Source organism: Chelonoidis abingdonii, chromosome 14, assembly GCF_003597395.2.
Source record: "Chelonoidis abingdonii isolate Lonesome George chromosome 14, CheloAbing_2.0, whole genome shotgun sequence".
Lineage (NCBI taxonomy): Eukaryota > Metazoa > Chordata > Testudines > Testudinidae > Chelonoidis > Chelonoidis abingdonii.
Window position 1 is genome coordinate 21,036,957 of NC_133782.1, and position 12,942 is coordinate 21,049,898.

The 12,942-nt window shown below is 45.1% G+C and overlaps 1 protein-coding gene across 1 annotated transcript; it reads left to right on the plus strand.

Annotated features, from left to right (window-relative positions):
* The first annotated feature begins 2,880 nt into the window (after positions 1–2,880).
* Positions 2,881–11,323, plus strand: GHRH (growth hormone releasing hormone). The gene is made up of 6 exons (XM_032767347.2): positions 2,881–2,976; positions 6,368–6,505; positions 8,515–8,619; positions 9,399–9,530; positions 9,943–10,042; positions 10,513–11,323. Exons 1-5 carry the CDS (start codon positions 2,897–2,899, stop codon positions 10,010–10,012), a joined length of 525 nt encoding a protein of 174 aa, XP_032623238.1. The 5' UTR covers positions 2,881–2,896; the 3' UTR covers positions 10,013–10,042; positions 10,513–11,323.
* The last annotated feature ends 1,619 nt before the right edge of the window (positions 11,324–12,942 follow it).

Consider the following 12,942-nt stretch of genomic DNA (forward strand, 5'->3'; position numbering starts at 1 on the left):
TCTCTTTCTACATACAGCTCTGCACCTTCTTTCATTCCTCTGCTTGGAACAACTTCCCCCTCCCTATGTGCTATGCACCCTTCTTGTTCTTCTTCAGATCCCTTTTCACTGACAACAGCTCCTTACCTGTAATTTTCTTGCTGACAATCACTCCAGGCTCTCCTATGTCTTTGACAAATACCCTTCATATGAGATCTATCCCAGTGAGCCTGAAACCTTTGTGAAGTCAGGACCCGTGGCTTCTTTTGCACTTTGCCAGCAGTTGTCTAAATTCACAGCTCTAGAAATAAATATGTATTTGGATTTTTTACTAAACTGCAATAAAATAGCTACTGTCTGGTATTCCAGAGCCCCGGGCAACAGACTGAACACACAGACAAGTGAATAAACAGACCTGTCAATTACCTCAAATAAAATAAAATAAATCAAATAAAATAACCCAACATTGTAACTAAACTAATCAACTTCCTCCAAAGAATTCCCACCAGTCCCACCAATGCCACAACCCAGCTCTACCTAACCTGTGACTGACACCTGTTTTTTCCCCCCCCAAAATTAAGCATTTTTCCAATTTTGAATATGGTTGTTGATAAATTTCCATCCAAATGATAACATTTTGCAAACATTTTTATTTTGATCACAAAGGTACTTTCCATTGGAAAAAAAGATTTAATGGAAATTTTCTTCCAGCTCTAATTTCCACAAATGAAAGGACAGAATTCGGTCTTGGCCCTTCACAACATTCTCTGGCAAGGAGTTCCACAGGTTGACTGTGTGTTGTGTGAAAAAAATACTTCCTTTTGTTTGTTTGAAACCTGTTGCCTATTAATTCCATTTGGTGGCCCCTAGTTCTTGTGGTATGAGAAGGAGTAAATAACACTTCCTTATTTACTTTCTCCACACCAGTCATGATTTTATAGAGCTCTATCATATCCCCCCTTGGTCATCTCTTTTCCAAGCTGAAAAGTCCCAGTCTTATTAATCTCTCCTCATACAGCAGCTGTTCCATACCCCTAATCGTTTTTGTTGCTCTTTTCTGAACCTTTTCCAATTCCGATATATCTTTTTTGAGATGGGGCGACCACATCTGCACCCAGTATTCAAAATGTGGGCGTACCACGGATTTACATAGGGCCAATGTGATATTTTCTGTCTTATTATCTGTCCCTTTCTTAATGATTTCCCAATATTGTTTGCTTTTTTATTGCTGCTGCACATTGACTGGATGTTTTCAGAGAACTATCCACAGTGACTCCAGGATCTCTTTCTTGAGTGGTAACAGCTAATTTAGACCCCATCATTTTATATGTATAATTGGGATTATGTTTTCCAAGGTGCATTACTTTGTATTTATCAACATTGAATTTCATCTGCCATTTTGTTACCCTGTTTTGAGAGATCCTTTTGTAGCTTTTTGCAGTCTGCCTGGAACTTAACTATCTTGAGTAGTTTTGTATCATCTGCAAATTTTGCCACCTCACTGTTTACCCCTTTTCCAGATTGTTTATGAATATGTTGAATAGGACTGGTCCAGTACAGATCCCTGGGGGATACCACTATTTACCTCTCTCCATTCTGAAAACTGATCATTTATTTCTATCCTTTGCTTCCTACCTTTGAACCAATTACCAATCCATGAGAGAACCTCCCATCTTATCCTATGACTGGTTACTTTGCTTAAGAGCCTTTGGTGAGGGACCTTGTCAAAAGGTTTTCTAAAAATCTAAAACACACTATATCCACTGGATCCCGCTTGTCCACATGGACTGTTATCGCTCCAGAAACATGTTACTTGCTGTCCCATGTCACATGTTGCAGCCTTCCATTATGGGAGGAGAACCACATACTATACAACTAAGCTGACCAACTGCACGAAACGAGTAGTGTGTTGGCAGAAGCTAGGCCAATGCTCTAGAACCCAGGACACTTTCCTAATTCTGCCTGTGACCTTAGGTGAATCACTCTGCTTACCAGGGCCTCCTTTATCCCCTCCCACTCTTTACCTATCTTGTCTATTCATCTGTAAGCTCTTCCGGGCAGAGACTCTCTCTCTCGGTGTTTGTATAGGGCTTGAAGCAAAGGAGCCCCAGTATCAGCTGGGGGTGCTCCCGTAATCCAAACGGGTCCTCAGAGGGTGAAAGTTATCAGGCAAATATTTACAAAGAGCAAATCCATTCAGAGGGAAATGAGGATTGGGTTCACTAGCCTGAAAAACAGAGCTCAGCTCCTAACAAAGTAGTTCAAGCAGTTCTAATTAGGACAATCCCACACTCCTTGCTTCTGGTCTCTGCCTCCTCTGGGTGAAACGTGCTCCAGTAGTGGTGGGTGAGAGCAGAAAGGCCTGGCGAGAGGGGAGTATGTTCTGATCCCAGCTCACAGGCAGGGGGTTACGGATTCAAGGCCGGCGTTTGTATCACCATCAGCATTCCCTGGAAATGGGCTCTAGAGTCTGGCCATCAGTCACCAAATGCAGGGAGTCAACTTGCTGGAACAGTGTTCCAGGCAGACACAGGCATTGGAAGGGGCTTCTTTGCTGAGATAGTGGCTGTTAATCAGGTATTTATATGATAAACACCGTGCAATGCCAAGACACGGATATGCTGAGGCTGCTGTCTTGCAAGGGTAAGTACATATCGGGTATTAGAAATATAGGCTGCACAGGGTGATTTCTGTCTCATTGATGCCAATGACACAGGGATTCAGCGACTTGAGTCTGACTGAGAAAATGAAGTTGTAGCTGACAGCTCCCCTGCCCATTCCAGAAGCTTTCTTCCAACTCATTGCCAGTGGTGTGCTCAGAGCCCCCAACTGCTGCATGTGAGGTCAGGAGTCACTGTCTGTCACCATCACTGATTTGGATTTCTCTTGATTTCAGGTCACTCCAGAAGGGTGAAGAATGCTGCACAGGGCCATCTTCCTCCTGTTCCTCCATTTAGTCATGTGCTCCATCTCTTCTCCTCTCTATCCAGCTCTCAGGTAGGCTTCAAGCCCCTTTAACTTCCTGCCTGCCCAAAGATTTCCCCCCAACGCTCTGACTTCACTCCTATTTTCTGGCCTGGGCATTTGGTGGATTTTCATACCAGACTCATGACACTGCAGGCAGCATTTTGCAAGTTCCCCCCCAGCTCTGACAGCACATTCCATGCTGACTGGCAAAGTCCTCTGCGTTTTCAGCCTCCCCACCACCACAAGCTGTGGCAGTACTTAATCTTGACTAACAACATCCTCTGCTATTTCAGTCCAAGGCTCCAGGGCCCCCACGCAACTCTGACAGTTCACCTCCCTCCTGACCCGCGGCACCCCATGCTATTTCTGTCCTGATCTCTGCCCCTTGCCTGTAGCCCTGTCAGCTCACCTCAGTCCAGACCACACCTCCTCCTGCTATTTCCATCTGGAGTGCCTCCCACACTCGGCTCTGGCAGTACAAGTCACCTGCAGCACCCCCTGCTATGCTGGGGCTGAAAGTCTCCTGTGCCGACCCCGCAGGTTGTGCCACGTTGTCGTGTTTAAACATTACTTTACGCTTCAGTGAGAACAAGCTTTTCCTCCTCCTCATTCCTCTGGCTGGGATGAGAAAGCGGAACCTGCAATGTCTCCATGAGCAGCTGTTCACATTGCTATTATGGGACCCACAGCTTTCTGATTCATCTGGGTCCTTGGCTCACTGAAGACGCATGGCACAATGTTGAGTCCAGTATTCACTCCATGCCCACTCTTTGTTGATGGGCGTGCAGTCAGGAGGTGGTATAATGGACCATAATGGTTTGCTGTCATTGTATCTGACAATGTGAAGTGTAAATATAAGGCCCCTGAGGAGAAAACTGGATGCAGTCGAAACAAGGGACAGCCAGGGTCAAACGGCCTAAACAGTTTTAAAGTAAAATATGTAAGTTCAGGGCTAGTGATGGCAGCAGCCCTGGAGCCCAAGTCCTCTTTTTACTCACAGAACAGGTACATGAACGACTGCACAAGAAGGTTACCCACTCACTGCCACAGCAACAGACCTCAGGTCGATCTAGAGACCCCTCCTCTACTGGCAATAGCAGAGTTCAGGCTCCACTGAGGAACCAATGGTAGCACTAGACATTTGCTTGCATGGTGCTCAGATACCACAGGGCTGGGTGCAGGATAAAAATACAGATAGAGCCGGAGGACAATGCCTAGAATCACAAGCTCCTACATATGAGTCAAACTACCATTAGATAGTAATTGTTTTTTGTTGCAACCATGCCATGCGGGATTTGAACTGGTGACCTAGAGTCGACTGTCCCTAGAGTTCATTAGCAGTCTCCCAAGTCATGAGGCAACATCTCTCTCTCATGCCTGACATCATTAAGGTTGCAAAGTCAAGCACTGAAAAGTTAGGAAGTGCCAGAATTTGGGTGGCCGGATTCTTGGCCCCACTGTGCGTATTCATTAAGGGCTCACATACTATTTTTTCCATGTTAGCTTCCTCCTATGGGCTTGCTGTCCAAGTCCTGATTCCTGTTCCCCTTCCCCCCAACTTGCAGCCTCTTCCACTCCTCCCACCCAGTTCCTTTGCCCAGCCAGTCCAAGTTCTCCTCCACACCCAACTCCTTGTCAGGGCCATCTCTCCTACCCCTATTGTGCCCCCACACTGGTTCCTAGTCCCAGTCAGAAGCCAGTGCCAGTCTTCCCCAATCCAGTCTCAGTCTCCTTGTCTAGCTAGTCCACTTGTCCCCACTGCTCCCTGTCCCAATCTACTCCTTCCCCCACTCCTTGTCTGGCTTTTGTCCCTTCTGCATTGGAATTGGACAGCTTCTTCCTCTGTGCTGGCTGGATGCCAGCAGGGGATCACTGAAAGCACATGAGAAATGGACTTCCTGCTCTCAGTCCCAGTGCCTTGCCGCACTCCAGCCCACAGCACTTGGGAGCAGCCATTACTGGAAAGAGAAGGTCCTTTTGAGCCCCCCTAGCCCTAGACTGAAACAGGCTCAATGCTCGCCTACATTTAAAATACTACAGGGCACAGTTGCATGATTGCAGCTGCTCTGCTGCAGTGCTTCAGTGCAGACACTTCCAACACTGAGGGGGAGATTCTCCCATGGCTGTAGGCAATCCATCTCCCCGAAAGGTGGTAGCTAGGCTGATGAAGAGCTCTTCCATTGACCTGGCACTGCCTACACGGGGACTTACATCAGCTTAACTATCCACTCAGGAGTGTCGATTTTTCATACCTCTAACTGATGTAGTTAAACCAACAATTTTACAAAGTAGACCTCAGTCACTCCGCAGGGATGGCACATGGGCAGTCTGGTCACACACAGGAGCAGTGAGGGGCTGGAGCATGCTTAGTGAGGACAATCTTTGGAGATTTTAGCTGCTGAAATCAAAGATGTCTCTGATCATTTACAAACCCCTGTTTTTCAAATGCTTATAACTTGGCCAACTTTGAAGTGGATTTTTGGGGGAGGGCAAAAGACACATCCCTGATACAAAGGCTGCCCCCTTGCCAAATTTTGAGTCCCTACTCCAAAGTACAGGGGTGCTAGGACATTTTAAAGAAAAGGTCTCACAATTTTTTTAACAGGGGGAAAACAACACATTTTGCCCTAGCCTCCTCCTTGAAAATAGCTGAGCTATTTTGGTTAAATTTTTCAGAACAATTCAGCCTGGCATGGAAAATTTCAGCCTAAATGGTTGAATTCTGGCAAAATTATAAACAATTGAAAACAGGGTCTTATAATGGGAAGTGTTCAGCAACCATAATAATATAGATGGTACAGCCAGCCCTGCCTTTAATTAAAAAGTTGTAAGTACAGGTTAACTGTCTTTGCTTCTTCTGTATTATTGTCCACTTGCATAGAAGTGAGAGGTGTAGGAGCTTTGGTATTATATGAATTGAAGGGTTATGTACTAAGGCCTCCCTGTAATTCATTTAAGTATCTCTCTGCCACCTGTTGAAATTTTCTTATTTTTGTAAATTCACAAATCAGTAGAGCTACAAAACTTCAGGCTTTGCTTTCAAGAGCTGGTACAGTGAGAACGCAGTTGGTTATGTTTTGCCCGGGTATGTTGGCATTTTGGAGAGGGGGACCTCTCTGCTGCTTTGTGCCTGGGACATCTGTGTTTCTAATCTCAAAAGGTGCCTAGCATATTGGTATAAGTAGCATCTAGGCAGCTTCCAGATCTGGAGAACAGCAGTACAAAGACCACCTGTGTGCTGTCTCCATGAGACAGGGAAAGGAAGAATAAGAGAGAGGACAAGCCATACAGAGTTGAACCCAGCAAGTGCTACTTAAGGACTGCTGGTGGTTGGCCCAGTGGAGAAGGCTATGATGGTGGTGGAGGAGATGGTGTGGATTGCAGCTTGGTTGTGCTCAGAGCTGCTGGCTTATTCTTACAGGTACAATCCACTGCCCATCTCTAGCAAGACGGTGAGCTTTCAGCTACAGGACGGCAGTCCAGTGCAGAGCAACAATCTCTCTGTGGAGGAGCAGCAGCAGGAAGAGGAGGGTTTTCTAGCTAACCCGGCTGAAAAAAGGTAGGTGCCTCACTTTCGAACCCCAACACACAAAGGGAGTCTCAGTTAAGTTCTTGCTACGCTGCAGCCCATGAGGGAAGCAGCAAGAGGATTTGAGAGCACTTATGGATATTTTGCAGAAATTACAAGTGAGGATTGAGTTCTAGGGCTAGTTGAAGTTTTTCCAGCCAAAATGTTTTTCGATGGAAAATTGGGTTTTTGATTAAAGTTTTTTTTTTTTTTTTTTTTTTTTTTTTTTTTTTACAAAAATTGACTGCTTTCTATAGAAGATATTAAACCCAAACATTTGAAAATTGAAAAGCTTTCACCTGAAAATGAAAAAGTTTCAATTTGGAAAGGCAGCGAAGGTGTCTCCTGGGAGTTGCAGTAGGGCTGCCTCTTGGTCTCATTCTCTACTGGACTACATACATCTTCCATGATGCACTGTAGTGACTCAGCAAGAAATGAGATTGTGGTGCATTATGGGAGATTTAGCTCCGCCACCAAGACCTGCCCATAGAAAAGAAAGGGGGCATAATACACCTAAATGACAACTCCCGCAAGGCACCGCAGCACCATTTCCACAGAAATAGGCAGGGATATATATTCCCCCTCCCCGGGAGGGGGTGGTTTTGGCCAAGGTTTTTCAGGTTTTGATATTTTGCCAAAAAGTCAAACCATTTTCCAGCCACCTTCACTGATTTCTTTAGTGGTTTAACACACAGCAATCGAATTGAAAACAGCCACGCTCTGTGGCTACCTAGGTCAGGAACAGAAGAATTTTAAGTCCAATTGAAGCCATAGAGGGAAGGGTAGGTAGGTACTGTGTAATTACTCACACAGGAATTTGATCAAGATGCTTGGAATTATGCCCCCAACTCTTGCCAGAAGTCCTATAGCATCTTTACTGAACTGATATGAGCAACAGCACAGTAGCGCGTTCCCGCTGACAAGACATCGCCAGCGACACAGAGCCCCCTCCCAGCTCACTGCCCCATGGGTCCAGAGCTAATTCAGGGAGCGGAGTGTCACGATGCCATTGACATATCTGAAAGTGCCAGTAACTTCCTTAAAAGGTCTCCTCTGCCTGGTGCTGACTGGATAAAACCCTGCTGTAGCAGATGAAGTCTGTGCTCATAGCCAGACATGTAGTCAGCAGGCTGTGTATTCTCTCCACTGGTATAAGGCTGTCTCCCTACACCTGCGTCAGTCACCTGGGGAAGGGGTTAGCTCTTCCAACCTTTCCAAAGAGACAGTTATTGACAGATAGCAAAATGAGGCACAAGATCAATACTCCTTTCCTGCCCTATTTCATGCAGGCATCTCCGGGAATTGTGGTAGCATCTGTTCACCTCAAAAACATTCACGAACGCATCCTCACAGCACCCCCATCAGGCAGGGAAGGACAGTCAGTCCTGTTGAAGCAGGTGGGGGAACTGAGGCAGGCAAGAGCAATAGGGTTGGGTTGGTAGATTCACCCCTGTCCTTGTGCAGAGCCAGGATGTGGGGACTGAGTGGGGGGCTTACACTTCCTCTCTCCTGGGAGTTCTGGGACCCAGATCCCAGTGAACATTAGACCTCTTTGAGGGCTTCTCTGAAACTCACTTCCCAGCTGCATTCACTCCTAACGGTTCCATAGTGCTGCTGGGGAATAGCCAGGGCATAGGAACATCCTAGCCACAACCCCCCCTTCCCTGCCCAGCCATCTCCCTACCCCCTTACTCATGAACTTTTGGGCCTTTACAACGTTTTTTTTAAATGTGAAGCCACTTTTCCCCAGCAGTTCCTGATTGGTTAGTAGATTTTTCCTGCTGTTTCCATGTCAGGACTTTAAAAAGCAATTGCTTTTCTGGTGGAGAATAAAAACTGTCAGACACTGAGATTCTGGGATGGTTGTTTGCCCCTTAATCAGCTCTTCTCTCAGCACTATCACATGTGAATGTTTTTTGGCATATTTAAAGTTGATTTCTTACCAAAAGAGTGCATTATCCAGGTGTTTTATGCATCCAACGTCCATCTCTTATCTTTAGGATGCAGCGTCATGCTGATGCCATATTCACTGACCACTACCGGAAAGTCCTGGGGCAGATCTCTGCCCGAAAGATCTTACAAACCATTATAGGCAAACGGCTGGGGTAAGACGACTTTTCCTGTTCTTCTGTTGTTACTGGGTTGGGGCTTTGTGTGTCACACCAGGCATTTTCTTCCATGCACATAGCTAAAGTAAAGAACTTTGTGTCCAGCCTGATGGAATCATCTCTCCTAGTCACATGAATTTCACACTGTTTCACCAGTACAAGAAAAAGCCTATTCCTCTGTGGTCTAAGAAAACCCTACATCTCCATATTTCTTAAAGATCCTGACAATCAGTTTTCTTTGGGCATTGTATTTAATCCTTTCCTTCCCAACCTATTAGCTTCAGGGTTATTCTTAATCTCCACCACTCTGGGACCGGTTAGAACCTTTGCGGGAAGCATTAACTGCTATCATTCATGGAAAGAAAGAAACTTGGCTTCACCTTGCCCCAAAGTGTGTGTGTGGGGTGGGGGGGAATCAAAATCCACATTGCAGCTCCCTCAGCTTTGATCACATATACTAGTGTTGCTAAACAAGACAGAAGATACTTGTCAACTGCAGCCCATCATTGGTCTCCCATTTAACCAACCCCATTCCTAATCAAGAGAACATGTGCAATGAGTTCAGTTATTTCATCTTAGCGATGGATGGGCAAATGATTTGCAGATCAGAAGTAAGATCCTGCAACAACCTGATTCATGAGGCAATAGCTAAGCCACCCCTGCAAGTGCAGCAGATTCTCTATCCTTCCACCAAGTGATGGAGAAACTGTTTGTAAAGCCCGTTTGCAGAGAGCCATTCTAGCAGCCCATTCTTGTTCTTTGCATAACCAACACAGCGAACGCAGTCCAGAGGAAGGGGAGCATGAATTTTTGACCAGGCGCCAGTCTGAGAGCATCTTGATGGACAGCCGTTACCGCCAGCAGATGGTATTAAAGAATTTCTTGGGAGCCATATTGCAGAATCAAAGGTAGGTAGAAAGCTTTACCTTGAAATGTAGGGCCCTAAAATCTTAACCCCCTTTCAGTCAGTAGGAGTTTTGCTGTACACTTCAATGGGAGCTGGAATAGGTCCTTATTCCTATCTGACCTAAATTGGTGAAAAGATGGCGGTAGGTAACATTCCTCTAGTACATTCCTGGTCAGAATAAAGCTTCTACTGTGCATCAAAGCCTGCATCTTTCTTTCCAACGGTAAGCATGGCACAGCTGCATTGGGGGAAACTTGGATGGAGCCTCCCCTCCACAGCATGGCTGATACTAGTCCTGTACCTCATCAACTTGTCTCTTCCTCCAACTCTGTTTTCTGAGAGCAATCCCAATAGTGAGTTGTTTTCCACACAGAATTATGTCACACCCTACCCAGCTCTCTCCTCTTATTCAGGCCTCAGGATGCCAACACTGACCATGTCGAGGACTTTACCAACACCCTGGCCAACCTCATGACACTGTAAATCTCTCTCCCTTCTCCCCACCGTGCTCTGGTGAGTATCAATCCCTAGCTGCTGAGCTTTGTGCAACGTCCTGCTTTTGCAGTGCTCTGTAGTGGGAAAAGAAAGGCTTAAGCCAAGTGTTACTGTGCAGATAGATGATTAAGCTTCCATCTCAGCACAGACAGTGCCCACTGAAGTGAATGAGTGGTGAGTTCTTATGTACTTAAACATGGATTTAGAGCTTAACTTGAGTTTGAAAATGGTGGCCATGAAGACTGGTACTGTTTAAAAGAACTGTTTCAAAAATAAATGCTTCCATGAACAGAGAGCTACAGCAAACTTGGGCACCCTCCTTACCCAACTGGCTTCCCCTCGATTCCTTCGCCTGACTTACTTACGTCTGACTCTTGCAGCCAAGCGATGACAGCTCTGGCAAGCCTGTGGTTGATGTAACACCCACCTGTTATGTCTTTACTCACAAACAGCTGCCTCATAATTTTCTTTTTTTTCCTTCCCCAAAGGAGTCATTCAGAGATCATGGACCCGGCTGCAGAGTAAACCACCCACAGCAGCAAAGACAAGATCCTGGACATGAATAGCTGTAATTCATGCATATCCTTCTCGGAACCTAGAGACATTTCATAAAGGAATAAGATTGTTTTAAAAGTTATAATGCCCTGGTTAATTTGAATCAGTCCTTTAATTCCTCCGTACTTCCCTTCAGGTGTACTTGACCAAACAGATCTCTCACTGTTATCTGCTACTGGTCAGTACCCTGTATAGGGCTACTCAATCCTGTGCACACCTAGCCCAGGGCAGAGATTTGATTATCTACAATCTCAACAGAAAATTTTTGAATCAAGTGCTACTGAAAGAAATCTGCTGAGTTACTGCTCTGTCTGAAAGTCTGTTTACTCAATAAACATGCAGGCTACTAAAAACTACCTTTTAGTATCCATGTAGATTTAGTCTATACATTGAATTGACTCCTTCCCCTTATGGATATACATCCAATGGAGATCAGATCAAGCATTACATGATTGCACACTAATGAACGATTTATTTCTTCTTTAGAAAACATACACAATGTATTGGAAATATCACTGGCCTCAGACATGGCTATTTTGTCCTGTCCAGAACTCTTGCAGCAGGGTTGAACTCATCAGCAAGTCCAGCCTGGGGTTGGTGTAAATGAGACTCCTGGACACAATCAGAGGGAAATTTCAGATTATACTGGTCAATATATTTTAACTTTCGTGATGGAGTATTATTAAGTCTTCTCCTAACTCCACTGCAACATTATTTCCCACATTCAAGGTGATGTCTGTATAACTCCTCTATTTTAGTATGTTCCCCCAGTGCCACAAAACCCCTCTCTCGTGTCTGAAAGGCAGAGGAAGAACATTATTCTGCTCCTACTCTGGCATCATGACGCTCCTAGTACTGCACATGTAACAGTTACGCCTTCAGATGACATGTAAATAATTTTGGGTAGGTTTTGCTTTTCCATCATTGCAGCAGAAATAAAAGTTGTTCTGAATAAACCTGTCCAACAACAGGTCAAGATTCCTCCTTGTCTCTTGAGATGTGCCCATTTCTTGGTCATGAGCTACATTTTCTGTCCAACGCACATTAAGGACCCAATGTTTGCCAACTGGTTTTGCAGAGGCTAAATCTAACAGTTGTGGTAGACTATGAAAAGAGCAAATGGCCGTATCTGCACTTGCCAACTCCAGGCACAGGTATAATTTTGCGCACACATGAGTGGAAATGAGGTCTTTGTGGATGTCTCTTGTTATATTAGACCTTTGCCTAGGTCAAACTTGGGTTGGAGAATCTTTTCTCTGCTTTTCTTCATGGCCCTCTGCTCAGCACAGTTCATGAGGTGACACAGACATGAAAATGGGGTCCAGCCTACATGCCTGAAAGCGAATGTTTGTATCACACATTGTGGACACTAAGGGCTAAATATCTGAAACGGACTTCAACTTGGCCTCTAGTTTCGTGGGAACAATTTTTCCTTTCCAACTAATAGTAGCCACATTCCACTGTGGGCATTAATGGCAGACAGCTAAATTCTGTGTGCAATCAAGGAGGTAGGAAGCTAAAGCCGATCAATCATCTGCTCCCAGTTACAGATGTAACTGATGGTGGATGCAAATTTATATGCCCTATCTAAAAATGTAGCCCGAGGACCACCCTGATCCTTGGTGTAGCTCCATGTAAGTCAGCTGAAGTGTTTCTACAGAGTGTTTCTCCAAGCTTCCTTGAGCCATCCTGCCCTGTGCTAGCTGGGTGACTCCTGGACCCCTGGCTCTACAGTTGCAGCGATGGCGACAGCTGCAAGAAGGGAAACTGAAGAATCCAGGCAAAATACTAACATAAACAAACATATATTTTCAAAACAGAGAAAAGGAGGGTCTCAAAAAAAATGGGTTGTTTATTCCTATGCTAGGACTTGTTGATTGAAGAGGAAGAACGGGGGTAAAACTCCACCCAAAACAGTTTTCCAATTCCATGTTTTCACAAAAATGAGGTTGAGATAATGGAGCTAAAAGATCACAGTGATAAGTCACTATGGGATAAGTGGATTGCTAGGGCATCACTCTAGTATTTAAAAGTTTCTAACCTTTGGCCTTCCAGTACACCCAGGCTCCAATGGCCCAGGAATATAAAGCCAGCGTGCCTTAGTGTTTAACCAGTCCTTTAGACTTCAAAACAAAGCCATCAGACATCCCTATGTCACACACACACACACACACACACACCCCCCCCCCAAAGAAATCACCCTTGAAGTGGCAAGGTCTGTACCCAGTACTGGAACGGAAACAAAGCAAGGCTAAAAAAACTTCTCTGATGGCAGAGCTTTAGGCTGAACATTTCTCACTGGAGTTTAATTGATGCTGCATGGGACCTATTAAAATAGTTAACAACTGAGAGTAAAAGGGAGA

Coding starts and splice junctions, on each gene's coding strand:
- GHRH (XM_032767347.2), top strand. CDS start 2,897: ATGCTGCACAGGGCCATCTTCCTCCTGTTCCTCCATTTAGTCATGTGC. Junction 6,506..8,514: donor GCTAACCCGGCTGAAAAAAG/GTAGGTGCCTCA, acceptor TCTTATCTTTAG/GATGCAGCGTCATGCTGATG. Junction 9,531..9,942: donor GCCATATTGCAGAATCAAAG/GTAGGTAGAAAG, acceptor CCTCTTATTCAG/GCCTCAGGATGCCAACACTG.